The sequence below is a fragment of the Manacus vitellinus genome, unplaced genomic scaffold, assembly GCF_001715985.3.
Source record: "Manacus vitellinus isolate BGI_N305 unplaced genomic scaffold, ASM171598v3 scaffold_14_pilon, whole genome shotgun sequence".
Lineage (NCBI taxonomy): Eukaryota > Metazoa > Chordata > Aves > Passeriformes > Pipridae > Manacus > Manacus vitellinus.
The window spans coordinates 15,494,304-15,509,363 of record NW_021939063.1 but is presented as its reverse complement, the minus strand read 5'-3'; the positions used below and the strand labels follow the sequence as shown (position 1 = coordinate 15,509,363).

Here is a 15,060-nt window from a genome sequence, read left to right as displayed (position 1 = left end):
GTACTGCTCATCTTATTTGGAACACTAAACACATATGCTATTTTTTCTAAACCTTTTCACCTTGTGAATAATTTTGTAAAACTTTTGTTTTCATTGAAAGATCTATTCCTACATTTCTAATGGCTTGGGCCTGACTCATACAAACTGACTGCAGGTTTGGAGTCCTGCTGGTTGTTTGAGGAAGTTTATAAACAGGTAAGCTTAGTGCCAGGATGCCTTCAAAAATGTAGCAAGAGAATCGAAGTGGGATCAAATACTGGTAACTCTTGCCTTTCACACACTCTATTCCACCTCCAGTGGAATAAGGGGATAGATGGCACCGACATTTTCCCAACTAAATTCACTTGGTTTTCTCACTCACTCAGATATTGCATAATAGTAATGGAAATTGTCCATCTCAACATTAACAGGTCTTAGTTCACACCTGAAATGGAAGTTTCCAGTCCCCACACCACAGGTCTCACTGTGCCTCTCTGCTGATCGAGGACTGAGAGAACAAACCCGCCTGGGGGATGAACCACATCCTAACACACATCGGCGACACTCCCCAGCAGTGGTGTTTCTGTCAATACACATCACGCAACCGACAGAAAGAGATCAGACAACGCTCAAAGATTGGTGTTAAGCTTCTAACCAACTCCTTCACTGAACGATCAGGACATTTTTGGCTGTAAATATGCAACTCACACCTGACAGTCATTCCCACAAAATCACGTTTCAAGGGCTGTCACCTGGGAGGGAGTTCAGCCCTTAATGTGCTACAGCTGTGCAAAGGCTCCGTCCTATTAACAACTCAGAAATCACTTTCCTGTTGCTTTCTTTTCTCTGGGTACTTCTAAAAAGGCAGGAACATAAAGCATTACTTATAACCATCACACAACTTTCTAAATGCTGCCTTTCTAGAACATTGCTACCTTTTCCTTTTAGGTTTCTACAGCAGGAAGAAGCCTGATGTCATCATGTGCATTCTACCAAAAAAAAATTTACACTAAAATAAGGCAGAAGCAGAAAACATTTTTTAGTTATATAACTAAAGGGTGCTGTGCTCAAGGCATATTCTGCCTGCAATTATGCTGAGGTTTGTTTTATGATGAGCTTCTTCCTGAAAAACAGACCAATTAACTCTTGGTAGGATGCAACCAGACAAAAACAAGTTATACATCAAAAATACCATTCCTTCCCCAACAAGAATACTGCTGACAATCAGCCTTTTTTTTTTTTTTTTTTGGTGGGGTGAGATTAAAACTATCCATCCCGAATCATCTGGTTTCCTCTGAAAATAAGATCAGCTTTACAACAGGGATTTATATGATATTGCCCTCTGAAGGAAGGATTTCCTACGTGTAGTCCAGCTTCGAAAGCTACGTTCACTCGACAGCAATCTTCCGTAAACATACGCACATATACACAGATATATATGGGCAAGAACACGACACTCGCTCGCTCAGCCTCCACCTCTCCCACCGGACCAAGGCTCCGCGGAGCTCGGGGCCGGTTCTCCCGGCTGAGCCCCCGCTCCCAGGCGGCTCCTTCCCCCGGGCACGGCGCATAAAACCCCTCGGAAACTTGTGCCAAACGTCTCCCGCTCCGTGCTCAGCGTGGGCACAGCCCCTGCCCGGGCGCTGCTGCCGGAGATACCCTGGCAGCGAGACCCGGCCTCCCCCGCTCCCCGGCCCCGCTGAGGCGGCGGCCCCGCTCCCCGCTCCGCCCCGGCACGTCCCGCACGGCCCCCGCACCGTTATGTGTCCACCAGCTCGGAGCCCAGGACCCGGGCTCCCCGGGGGCTCCTCGCCGTCTCGGCTCCCGCCGCCGCCTCCATGTCGCCGGAGAAGCGCTGGGGCGCGGCAGCTCAGGCCGTCACGGCTCCCCCGCGGCCGCCGCCGCCCGCACCCGCCGCCCGCCCGGCCCGCGCCGCCGCCGCCGCCGCATCTTGGACCGACCCCCTCAGGGTGCGGCGGGCCCCGCCCGAGCCCTTTTATGGGCGCGGGAGGGGCGGGGCTTCAAATAGAGGGGCGGGCCTTGCTTCTAGGGGTGGGGCCTGGCGCTTGTAGGGGCGGGGCCATGGCCCGGGGAGGCGGGGTTACGTGTGTCGGGGTGCGCATGCGCGGTGGGTCTGCACGGCGTGTTCGCTCAGTGTTGCCCAGAGCGGTGGAATGCAATGGAATCCAATAGAATCCGACCCAATGAAAGCCAATGCAGTCCAGTGGAATCCAGTGGAATCCAATGCAGTGCAATTGCACTTCAGTGGAATCCAATAGAATCCAATGCAATCCGGTCCAATTGAATCCCGTGGAATCCAATGGGATCCAATGCAATGCAATGCAACCCACCCCAACCCAACCCAGTGCAACCCAACCCAATCCAGTGCAATCCAGTGCAGTGCAATCCAATGGAATGTTATGTGATGCAATCCAACCCAGTGCAATCCAACCCAATCCAGTGCAATCCAACCCAATCCGGTGCAATCCAATGCCGTGCAGTGCAAAGCTGCCCAGGGCTGAGGTCCCTCACAGAGCTGTGGCAGTGCTGCTGCTCCATGACCATCTGCAGCTGGAGGCAGTGCTGGTAGTCTCCAGTTGCAGGCAGCCTCTGGCACAGATCCATGGCCACCAAGGGCTGCTGAAAGCTTGGGCGCTGTCACATTGGGCCAAGACACCACTGCAGTGGTTCTGTGACTGATCTGCCTGATGCCACCCCAAAGCCAAAGCTGAAGAGCTGATGGGCCAGACCTCAGAAATGAGCCCACTGTGAACTTGGGGTGTTGTTTTGGGTGTTTCACTGGCCTCATGGACTTGGCTTGCCTCAGTGCACTGTCCCACAGAGCACAGGGAAGTATTTCAAGCCTGTGCATGCTAAGGGGATCTTGCCAGGAATTTGTGGAACTTGTAACAGAGAAGCTAAAGGATGGGGAACAAACCCTCCTCAACCTTTTTCCCATGAATCCATGTTGCCCTGAGGGGGTGTCACAGGGTGGCAGCCTTTCTGCTGGGCTCAGTATGCACACCAGGAAAGGAAAGTTGAGGTGGAGAGAAGATGTGAATTTTTTAGGAGTCTCTGACTCTGTTAAAAGATTGAAAGATTATCTAGAAAGGTTATATTTTAGGCAGAGGGATGCATCAAGCATCCATCAGTGCTTTGGAAGAAATTCTGCACTACATTATAGATGGAGGGATTTCATTATGCACCATCAAGTCACAGGAGATCTGGGGGAAAAACGGACCTTCCAGCAAAATGAAGGTGACAGCTCTCTGTCCTTCCTTATGCTACCTCAGAGAGGATGCAATTAGCTCAGTATGGTGTCATTAATAACACCAGAAGTGCCAAATGCCCTGGCTGGATGCATGGACCTGCAGAGGCAATGCTGGTGTCTGGCAGATGCCTCCAGGACCAGGGTAGCAGATAAGCAAATACACCTCTGCAAATGGAGCTGGATAAACCCATTTTGATTTTATTTTCACTGAAAAATGCTTTCTGTTGGTCAGGATGTAGCTGAAGGATGATGTATGCCAGGAGAAAACACGTGTAGTGCAGGCAAACCAAGAGGGATTTTCTGTTGCTGTCCCAGCATCAGGAGCTGCTGCTGAGCTCAGCCTCTTCATGGGATAATAAGTGGGTTTGGAGAGCAACTTTAATTAAGCTTCCTCTCAATGTCCCGTCTCCTTAATTAAACAACAATTTGCAGCACTGGCGAGCCTGTCGGTTGCCATCAGTTCCCTTCTCCTCCTCCTAAAGCAGTTCCTGCCTGCAGGCACAGAGGTGGCTCCTGGTGTGACAGCCCTGTCCTGGCTCACAGAGAAGATGAAAGGGGGCAAATGGGGGCTTGTTCAGCAAAAAGTCTCTGAGGTGAATTTAGGAAGCAGTGAATTAAAGAACTTCAGTGGTGGTGGGTCTGCCCTCTCCTAGGGCCAGTGCCCAATGCAGGGAAGGGGGATGCTGGAGAGTTTTGCTGCAGTTTGGAACTACAACAGAAACCAAGGAGCCTTGCAAACAGCCCTGACCCCAAACAAAATTGCATCTTAGTTGGGCTTCTGCTTTGTATTTCCCTGCATTTGACCTGAAGGATGCCTCTGCGAGTTTTGCCCTGGATTACAGCTGCTTGGAAATGCAAACCTAATCCGAGATTTTGGAGGAAAAAAGCACAGTAAAACCTTCTGTTTGTCTTGGTACCTTAGACTGACTGACAAGTGTGGCAGCGTGTCAGGGTGCAGCTGGAGCCCAGGCTGACATGCTGTACCTGACCACAGTGACAGCTGGCGTGCCACCGAGCCAGCCATGCCCGGATTAAGGGCACTTGAGCTGGCAGCCCTCCCCAGGCTATAGATAGCCACGTTCCATCTCTGCCCTGGGTCTCACAAAGAGAGGATGGTTATCCCCAGGACACTCCATACCTGTAGCAGCCTTCCCCTGCCCTGTGCATGGCAGAGGCTCTGGGTTTCTCTACAAACCCCCAATTCTTTTGTAAGCAAAGAACTTCAAAGAGACGGGGGATGCTGGAAGCTTTGGCTCCAAGCAGCAGGCGAGGAGGCAGCGGTTGGCACGATGCCCCTCGCCTGTGCCTCCTTCCCTGGGAGGAACATCATCTCCTGTCACCAGATGGATTTCATCCTTTCCCTCCAGGCACAGCTCTGTTTTGTAAGTCCCTGTTCATATCAGACATTTGCAGAAGTGCAGCCATCCCACGTCAGTGTGTATGGTGGCAGTGGCCCAGATTTCCTCTAAGCAGACAGAGACCCTTCTTCCTCATCCCGACCTGAATTTCATCCCAGCTGCTCCAGCAGTGCACCCACAACCTTTTAAAGGCCATGTTAGAGCTCCCATTCCCGCTCTACATTGGCCCTGGATACATTCTGACGCATCCCAGGGGCTGTTTTCAGAGGGGTGACTCAGAGCCATCACCTCCCAGGATAGAGGGCCAGGGCCAGGCGTGATTCCTCGCACTTGTACTGCCCAGTGCTGGCACCTACAGTGAATCCTGAGGGCAGAAAGCAGCCAGGGACACTTTGGGTATTTGCTTTGGGGCAGCACTTCACTGGGAAGGTCTCTATGAGCTTGCCCAGGAGGTTCTGAGGGATGATTTAATTGTGGATGACAGCAGGTCCTTCATCCCGTCCTGTGCCCTCACCTAAGGACAGGATCCAATGCCCTTTAACAAAATAACTACTTCCCTTTGCAGCTTTTCCTGCTTTTTCTGTGTTCAAGGCAACCAAAATATGAACATGTTCCAACTCTCAAGACTAAGTGCTTCAAAAATTAATTCCTTAAACGCAACTATTTTCCTTGCTATTCCATCTGGAGGCAGACCTGGGCTGAAGCTGTGTAAATCAAGGCCAGTGGGTACCCACAGGACCACAGTTCCTAACAAGTTAATCCTTCAGGACTCAAAACCTGGGAGGATGTGGTGTGGAGACAGCTCTGTGCTCACCCATGTCCTCACTTTGTGCTGACACCAGCAGGGTCCCTGATTAACGCTGCTTTGGCTGGGCGTTCCACAGGGACAGCAGGTTTTTCCACGCAGTATGATTCCTCTTAAACGGAGAAGGGATTTTAGAAAGGATGAAACCTAACAGCTGCACAAATATTATTTTCTGTTTTGCTAACTAACGCTGGTATGAGCCAGCTGGAGGTGGGACTTTGTATCCTGAGGTGCCGGAGCCATCCATAGCCCCTCTGGACACAAGAGGGAGTCCTGAATCACTAAAAGGAGAGGTTTGACTTCGGTTGCTGGATTAAATCTCTTTTTCCTGGACTGAGAAAACGCTGCTCATCACTTGGAGGTTTTTGATGTGTTTTGCTTTCCATCGTGGAGGGGTAAATCCACGGTAAATCTAGGAGTGTGGATTTTAGCCATTTGCAGTGGAGACAGGTCATCTTGACGGTTGGGTGAGGTGAGTCCCAGTTTCCTAAAAAAACAGGAATTATCCCTGAAATCAAGCAGAGTTGATACCTCTCTTTTTGGTAACTGATTCCCCCCGATTTTCAGCCCCAGCTGCAAACAGGAGCTTGAGGCAAAGCTCCATCTTCTTCCACACTTCCCTCCGTGGCATCGGGAGTGCAAATTCCCCCTACCCTTGGCACCCGCCCACACATGGCATCAGCTCCTCCCAGGACATCAGCCCTGGCTGCCTGTCCTCCATGGGTTTGGGGACACCCCGCAGAGGGGACAGGGGGCCCCGACACCCTCTGTTCCCACTGCCCCGGGGGCACATTTGCTGCTAGACAGGGATATTTTGGGAGACATGCCTTTCCCGTATCACCCAATTTAATTAGGCACACTATGATCTCTGTATCGCAGCTTCCAGGGGGAACACGCTGGAGGTGGAGGTGACATGGTGGCACGTGTCCAGTCAGGAGAGCTAAGTACCGCTACATATCAGCAATTTCGGCAGCCCTGGCTGAAAGTGCTCGCTTGTTCCCACAACAAAGTCACGAGGAAAACTCCAGCTGCCCCCGGAGCGGGGCTGGGGCTGGCCCCGGACGTACCAGCCTCGGGCTCGGCGGTGTCCCCATCCCAAGGCATGCAGGCGAGGCATTCCTGTGGGGCCGGGCATACGGGGCTGCCGGTGGGCTGGTCCCAGCCCCCGGGGCGGGCAGCCCCCTATATCAGCCGGGCCAGCGGGGGCAGAGCCAGCAGAGTGTGACCGTGACATCCCCCGGACCCTCACCCGCCCTCTCCAGCCATGGATGACATTTATAAGGCAGCGGTAAGTGCCTCCCTTTGGGGCTGTGGTTTGGGGAGAGGGGTCTAAAGGGATTTTTGGCGATTTTGTAGTAGATTCCCCAAAGCCTTGATAGCTTTAATTCAATCGAGAAATGCAAATAAGAAACAATTATAGGGCAGCAACTTTTAGTCAACATCCTCATCCAGGACACACAGACCTTTCTCGCTGATGGCTCTGGACGTTTCACACTCCTTTTATAAGTGTGAAACTCTCAACAGTGCTGCTAAATTATTTACAAGTAGTCCCCTGTTTCCCTGCTGTAAAGCAGGGAGATGCCTCACAGGTGAAGTTACAGATCTCAACCAAACACTCAAACTTTAAGAGGTGGCTGCTAGTTTTAGCCCAGACCTAGCAGAGCAGCATTTCCCAGGAAGGAAACATTATTTTTATGGGTTAAACCTCAGCCTCTTCTTTCTGGTACTTTATAATTCTGCAATTGCTATGTTTTCCCCCTCCTTAGCTGAATATTTTTTGGGGCGATTTATAAAAACCCTTGTTTTTTCTAAATTATATCCAAACCTTCTCCTCAGCTCTGCTGCTCCTGCTATCTGCTGTGCAGGATCCAGAATGTGAGCTATGCACTGGGGAACGTGGAGCATCCTCATGGCTATTTTAACTTCCACAGCTGCATGCTGCACTCTCTGTGTAAACCCAAACTATTTGGTCTGTAATACGAACACTGCATTATTCTGTAACGTAGACAGACAGTGATGTGCATGTGGAATAAGGATGAAAATAGATTCTGGACTGTGTGGATTGCTACTGCATCCCTTCCATAACTGGAGTTACATTAAGAGCTTTTTGGTGCTTTTTTAAATTTTTTTTTTAGTTTGTAGCTGACCAGCTTTGATTTTAACCAAGCGCACAAAAAATACATCATACAAGTCCTATTTTAATTACGAGGTTTTTAGAGGGAAGGAATATAGCGCTTGGTAGGTAGTTAAAGAAAAAACCCCTCAATGCTCACACCTTTCTTGTCCTGATCAGCCCTGAACCTCGTTAAATGGAACCCCCGCAGTGATCCTGACAGTGTGAAAAGGCTCAGGGAAGGCTGAGTCCCTCAACCACCACCTCCAAAAGGGAGGAAAATGGAACCTGTAAAATCAAAGAAAATCCAGGCTTTTCTAATGAAGGTTTTGAATTAAATACGTTCTCTGAGGCTCAAGGCATCGGCCCTCTCCTCATTGTACAGGGACCACATGCCCATAATTAGGTAAATGTGAGGCTTGAGTCCTGGGCATTTACTGCCAGCACCTTTACAGAGGCAAAACAAGTCCAAGCCAGGCACAGCTGAGACAAACAGCATTTTTGTGGATCTATTTCCCACAGTTTTAACTATAAGAAAACATTTACCTGGAAAAAAAATTGAAGAATTTCAATTTCCCCTATCTGATGTCAAATGGAACCATGGGATAGATGGAGAGGATAACTGATAAAAGCAAAATACAGCAGATTTGGTGTTACCACGGCTGCTGCAGTGCTGTGACCTCCAAGCTCAGAGCTTGCCTTCCCACACTTCAGCCAGAGAAACCTGTCCCTGCAATGATGTGGAGGGAAAAGAGGAATAAATCTGCAAACAGCACCCATGTCCAGAGGGCACTATGAACAGGTCAAGAGACATCTCTATGATAAAAATATCGCTCTGTAGTTACAATGCATTTAATTTACACACACCACATCTATCACTTCAGAAGTCAAGGAAGCTTCAAAAGTGAATATTTTTGTATTTTCCACATGCTGATGGCATATATTAATATCATATTTATGCCAAATTCCCTACATGCAGCCAGAGAACCGAATGGATTTTCATCTTGCCCACTCATGCCTAGATAAGGGTGTGCAAACCCAAAGCTATTTTGGGAACATTTTTAGGCTCTGTTAAGCGGTGCTTAGAACAGTGCCAGGGACGAGTGTCCAGATAAAGGGCTGCAAGGATAAATTCCAAAGCCTGGGAACAATTGGGGAGCTCATCTTTATCTCCAGCACCTCTCACCCAGGCTTATAAATAGTGACTGCCCCAAGAGGGTCATATTACAGAGCAGGATGGTGGCTGTGGGGCCAAGGGAGTGTGGCTGCTGCCCTTGCTCTGCCCAAAAAATATCCTCAGAGGGCTGGCTGCTGCCTGCCTTCAGCAGCACCAGGGACAAAATGGGCTTGGGTTTCCTCCAGCAGTGGAGGAAAATCCTGCCACCGCCCTTTGCGCTTCCTGACTTGAAAGTCTTCACCTCCTGGTGCACAGGGAGCAGGATGAAGGCTCTCTGCCTGCTTCCCACAGGCTCTGTCCTGCTAAGGAAAGGTACTTTCCCTGCCTCTTGCTGCAAGGAGGAAGGTTTTCCAGCTGGCTTTTGCAAAACCATTGCTCTTTGGGGTCAAAAGACTCAGCTTTCCCTCAAAGACAAGGTGCCACAACCTGGGATCGTGGGGTTTTGCCTCAACCAAAACATGGCAGGGATGGGTGTTGGGGACTGTTTGCATTGGGATGGCAGCAAGGAGACTTTAGAGGGGTCAGACACCCTCTGTGCAGGTGGGGGGTCATACCTGGCTGGCTCCAGAGAGGCTGTTGACCAGCATAGGAAGGGTCAGTGTTTTCATGGATGCTGTAAAAGGGGCAGTTGGACATGGTGGTGAGGTCAGCAATTTTAGATAAGCAGTACCTGCAGGCAGGAATGAAGCCAAAGAGAGAAATGCACTTAGACAGGTATGGCACAGAGCTGACTGATTCCTCTTTGCTCTCCTTAGTGATTATTTTGTTAATTCATACTAACTAATGAGCTCCCACTGATGGTCTGAGGGGATTGAATTAGGGCAGAGTTTAGGAACAATCTGCCAGTCCATTTCAGCTAATGCCTAATGGCTCCACAGGCCATTTCTTCAGGGAGATTCCCAAAACAGGCTAAAGGGAATAGCAGTCCTCTTCAGAGTCAAGACCCTTTGTAATAACACTGACTCAGATGGAAGTAAAGCAGTTAATGCTCTAGGTAGTGCAGGCAGTTTCCTGAATCTAGGGCTGAAAAACAACTACTGGGAATGGTCTTGTCCACCTTTCCCTCCCCAGGGACCTCTCAAGCACATCCCACCTCTGACCTGGGCAGAGCCCACATGTGAGCAGCCCTCAGCAGTGCAGCTATCCCGTGGTGAAGCCTGCCAGCAAAAAGAAATTATCCCAAATGGTTGATGGAGGCAAATTCTTTTTCCCAGTGGGACTCCCCTGCCTGTGCAAAGGCTATTTCTGCCATGTATTAGGAGCTACTACTCTAGAGAAGTGATGCTTGATTCAAAGGAGATGGGAATAATTGGGTTTTTAAGGGGAATAATCTCTTAGACAAAAAGTTGTGGTGTCAAAACCCCACTGGCTGTACATCCCCTAATACACGAGGGTGACTTGTGAGACTTGGCTGATCTTTGCAAAGGCTGTTGAAAAAATAATGTGTCCTGTCAGTGATGCTGACAAAGAAAAATTACTTGGTCTCTGTGTTTTCCTTGCAGGTTGAGCAGCTGACAGAAGAGCAAAAAAATGGTAGGTACATCTTGAACCTGACACCAAACTCCCCAGCCCTTGCCTCAGCAATGACAGTCTGGAAAATGCTTTGGTCAGACTGGCCAGGGGAGGACATGACCCAGGGATCTTGATCCACCAGGATTTCAAACAAGGCTATGTGTGTGTCCCCATGCTGAGGGGCATGGGGGGGGGAGGCTGTGCTTGGGATGAGCCCCCTGCCCCCAAGGCCACCTGTCTGCAGGGCCAAGGTGCACGACAAGATCCCCCCACATCTCCTCTCTCTCTGTTTCTCTCTCCAGAGTTCAAGGCTGCCTTTGACATCTTCGTGTCGGGGGCAGAGGATGGTTGCATCAGCACCAAGGAGCTGGGGAAGGTGATGAGGATGCTGGGGCAGAATCCCACCCCTGAGGAGCTGCAGGAGATGATAGACGAGGTGGATGAGGACGGTGAGAGATTTGGGTTTCTTCCACTCTCCACATCTGGAGATATGGGGGCCATCTGTGCAGCACTGGCAGGACCCGTGCTGGGGAGTCACAGCTGTAGGGAGCAACCTGCTGTGTTGTGAATTCAAAGGACACCAAACACTCACCAAACTGCAGCATTTTTCCTTTAGGAAATTCTCAGGCAAAGAGAAACTATAAAAATTATTATTCCTACAATGATCAGACTGCTTGAACTGATTTTGAGGGGGTGCTTTGAAATTGCATAGATCCATTTAAAAAACAAAATGTAGGCTGAATGTAGAAACTGCCATTTCAGAAGTGCCACAGTTACAGCATTCCATCATCAGGAAAATCTCTCACTGCTCGAGTGTATACAACCCCACATAACTAACTGTCAATATTGATTAAATCAGTGTACTGGTGATCACATGTAACAAAATCCACCATGTGCATTTGGGCAGAAATATCATACTAAATAACTGGAAAATAAAAAAAGCAGTTAAAAATCAGGCAGAAAAGGAAAACAGCTGTCTCATTGAAAACAACAGTACTGTACTGTGGGTGCAAAACCACACTGGCATGAATACTTGCCTTCTGGAGCTTTTAATATTAATACCTGGGTGAGATGGACAGGTACCTCCATAGCAGGAATTTCCATTCATCAGTGCTTCTAAAAGGATTTTTTCCAAGGCAAAAAGACTGCAAAAGGTAAAAATTCAGTGATGAAGTCAGAGCAGGGCCTCCCATGTCTTGAAAACTGCCTCTTGCTGCAGAGCTGCTCTCCTGTGTTTTGATTCTTGGTTGCCAAAGGGAAGTGTGATCCCTCCCTGGTGTTGCCCATCCACTCACCGTAGCACCAGCTGATGGTGTCTATTCTGCCTGCAGGCAGCGGCACCGTAGACTTCGATGAGTTCCTTGTTATGATGGTCCGGTGTATGAAAGATGACAGCAAAGGAAAAACCGAAGAGGAACTCTCAGACCTCTTCAGGATGTTTGATAAGTAAGAGCTATGACCGTGGCAGGGTTTTGGGAGGGGTGCAACCACCTCAACTCCCCCTCCCTGGTGTGTCAGTCTGCTCCTGAGCTCTTCTGTCCCCTCACAGAAACGCTGATGGCTACATCGACCTCGAGGAGCTGAAGATCATGCTGCAGGCGACAGGAGAGACCATCACCGAGGATGACATAGAAGAACTGATGAAAGATGGGGATAAAAACAATGATGGCAGGATTGACTATGATGGTAGGACTTTCTTGCATGTGGTTCGGTCACGAACCCTTGAGGGAGCCCTGGGCAGCTCCCACAGTCTTGGTTACCTTCTTGGATGGGCACGAGCTCATGCAGACACTGCTGGGCAATATGTCTGACAGCAGTGTGTGTGCAGAGGGATAGGGGGGTTTCTTGTTCTTGTGAAATGGTAGCAGGAACCCGGGGCTGCCTTCACTGTCCCCATGCTGTGAAGGCCAGCCTGCACTGAAGCACTGCCACTTTTCGCCAGAGACCTGCCTGTCTCCTCCTACCCTCTCAACACAAGCACCATTTACAAAATGCCATAATTTTGAATGTGATGCTGCCAAAACAACCCCCAGACCATTTCCAAGCTAAGTCAGCACCTGTGTCCCTCCCCTGGACACTCACCTCCAGTGTTTTGGTGGCAGCCGAGGGTGACGCAGGGCTCCAGTGACATTTCCAGCAGGAGTCACGAGGAGTCCTTGCCACAGTCAGAGGAGCAGTAGCCATCCACCCTCGGCCTCTTGCACGCTGGGGGGTTGGAAAAGGAGACAGGGCTGGGGAAAACTGCCAAGAGCGCACTTGGCAGCTGCGAGGGCACTTTGGTCTCACCTCACACCTCTTGTCTCCAATGTCTTCCCCTTGGCAGAGTTCCTGGAGTTTATGAAGGGGGTTGAATAAATCTGAGGCCCGATGGACAGCTCGAATCTCCTAAACCCCTCCAGCTCTGCATCTCATCTCCTTGACTTAAATCCCCTGGCTACTGGCATGAAGACTGAGTGCTGAGAAGGGTGGCTGGGGGAAATAAAACCTGTTAATACCCAGTGCCTCAGACGGTCTTTCCTTAGAGGTTTAGTGACAGCTTCACCCCAGTCGTGTGCTCATGACTAATGGGGTCACTCCTGGGGACCACTTCTGGCAAGGTGACATCACAGCTGGAGCTTTAATTCTCCAAGGAGGTATTTTGCTGCCAGTCCAGCGACAAAGTCCATCCAACAGGGCCATCTGCTTGGTGGGGAGCTGTCATCTCCTCACCCCTGCCGTGGTGAGAAGGTTCGGGAGCTGGCACTGGTGCCTGCTGGCTTAACTGGAGCATCAGCAGCATTTTAGCAAAGAAATGGGAATTACAAACCACTTAGGCCATCACTGACATCCATGGGTGAGGGACAGTACCTCTCCTCCCTACTCTCACCTTGCTGTCCTGACAGGACACCCCGTCTTGCCATCCTGATTGTCACCCTGTGGCACATGCAGAAAGAAGATCTCAGTTTTCCTTGGAAACATGAATAAAAGCCATTCCTAAGCTTGACTGGGTGCCTCCTTCCTGTCTGACCCAGCCTGGTGAGGAGCCCCACGGCACCTCATAGTCCTCCTCCAGTCCTGGGTGGGAGCCTCACTGCAACAAGTGAAACACCCAGTTTTCCCTCAGAAATCACATCCGTTTGGGCCACAAGGGCCCTGAGCAAGGAAAGACCCCACTTTGGGTCTCAGCTCCCGGGCGCAGGGTGACAGCAGGGTCAAGGAGCCGAGCTGTCCCCAGGGGCCCCAGGCGCCATCTTCTCTGGTCCCGAGGAAGCGCAGCATTCCTTCGGCATTAGCAGCTCTCCCTGCACATAGCTGCCTCCTCCCATCGAATTACAGCCCCAGCACAACTCACACATTGCAGTCGTGTTGCTAAAATCAAACGTTTACCCAAGCAAAATAAACATTGGCAGGGCAAGGCAGGAGGCCGTGTCAGGGCGATGCTGCCCTCAGCCCAGGGCGGCCATGCTGCCACATGCCAGTGCCCCACGTCCACTGCATTGTCCTTCTGTCTTTCTCACAAACCAGCTTTTTCTCCCCTCTCTGTGGAAATAACACCCTGAGCAGCTGTATTTGCTGTGACACTCACTCTCATCTAAAGCAATAATGAAATATTGTAATTCAGGATAAATGGGCCTGAGGTGAAAACAGGCCTGAGAGTGGTTATTGATTGTTTGGAAGGACATGGCTGCGTCTTTCCTCTGGACAACAAGCACTAAATCTTTTGCTCAACCAGGTCTTGTAACACCAGGAAAACAGAAAATTAACCTGTCAGCTAGATCAGCTGATTATCCTTAAAACCCAGGGTATTTTGGGAAGACCCCTAATGCAAATATTGATTGATGTGCCCAGAGGGGTCTCCCCGAGAATCCCAAGCCCTCAATACCATAGCTACTGCGGATTCAGCAGGACTCCAGGTGCACCAGAAACCAACAGACATGGAAATGTGCTAAGAATTCAGTGATAGGAAATGCTCCCAGGTGTTACAGTCTTTTGTTCCCAATGAATCTGTAGCCTAGAGATCAAAAACAAACACCTTCCACCTCCCCAGTGTAGCAGCAGAAGTCATTTCCCATTGAGACCTGCTTATGAGGACACAGCTGAAAAGTGTTTTACCCCAGAGATGGAAACCTCCAGAGAGTTGCAAATACCTGGGCTTCACCAAGGTGACACCAGCTGTCCCCACACCCACGGCCATCAAGCCCATGGCAACCCACTCCTGCACTCACATCACGTCAGGCATCGCTGACAGCCCCATTATCTTCCTCTGTCCTGTCCAAATCCCAACATCCAAAAAGGACTTCTCCAAGATACTCTCCACTGCTTACTGAGAGGGTTTAGACCCCTGAAGAGTGAAGAGAAGAAATAAGGTTAACCCCTTTCCTTCAGTCAGCTTGGTGGCTTGGACTGCGCTGTGGCCCAGGGAAAAGGATGACTGGAAAGAGCCACCTGCCTCTGTGTGTTGTCTCTCCCCCCTTGGCTCAATGGCACAGGCAGCAGCACACCACGGCCTCACTGGCTGCCTTTACTCTTTTCTGAGAGTAAAACAGAGAAGGTTGTGGCTGGGGAGAGAGGACAAAGGTCTTGTAGCAGCTGAAATTTGTCGCTAGAAGAACAGAAACACTGGGACTATTTAGGCTTTTTCAGTCCTTAGAGCAGAGGTGCCAGCAGGTCACCATGCTCTGCGGGGAGCCACGAAAACTGCTGCCAGGCCAGTCTGCCTTAACACACTGACTGTCCTCCCAGAGCCAGACAGCAAATGCTGCAGGGTGAGGAGCTGTGGGTGGATTTCACTGTTGGCTAAAACACGGGAACAACTGCACGAGGAATGTAACATGACATGACAGGCCGGTGAGTGGGTGAGCTGGC

At 50.2% G+C, this 15,060-nt stretch overlaps 2 protein-coding genes and 1 long non-coding RNA gene across 3 annotated transcripts in view; 1 reads left to right on the top strand and 2 right to left on the bottom strand.

The window, feature by feature from the left end:
• Window positions 1-1,819, bottom strand: part of NISCH (nischarin) — a 28,551-nt gene extending 26,732 nt beyond the window's left edge. Inside the window, 1 exon segment of the mRNA XM_029958352.1 lies at window positions 1,751-1,819. Coding sequence (XP_029814212.1) covers window positions 1,751-1,819 — 69 coding nt within the window.
• A 4,848-nt stretch (window positions 1,820-6,667) lies between these two features.
• On the top strand, window positions 6,668-12,717 carry TNNC1 (troponin C1, slow skeletal and cardiac type). The gene is made up of 6 exons (XM_008923245.2): window positions 6,668-6,701; window positions 10,206-10,236; window positions 10,518-10,664; window positions 11,547-11,661; window positions 11,765-11,901; window positions 12,539-12,717. Exons 1-6 carry the CDS (start codon window positions 6,678-6,680, stop codon window positions 12,568-12,570), a joined length of 486 nt encoding a protein of 161 aa, XP_008921493.1. The 5' UTR covers window positions 6,668-6,677; the 3' UTR covers window positions 12,571-12,717.
• Window positions 6,969-12,368, bottom strand: LOC108638898. Its single transcript, XR_003915609.1, has 3 exons — window positions 12,298-12,368; window positions 9,258-9,373; window positions 6,969-8,256 (listed from the first exon to the last, which is right to left on the bottom strand). It is a non-coding gene; the product is annotated as an uncharacterized LOC108638898 (long non-coding RNA).
• Window positions 12,718-15,060: the final 2,343 nt, after the last annotated feature.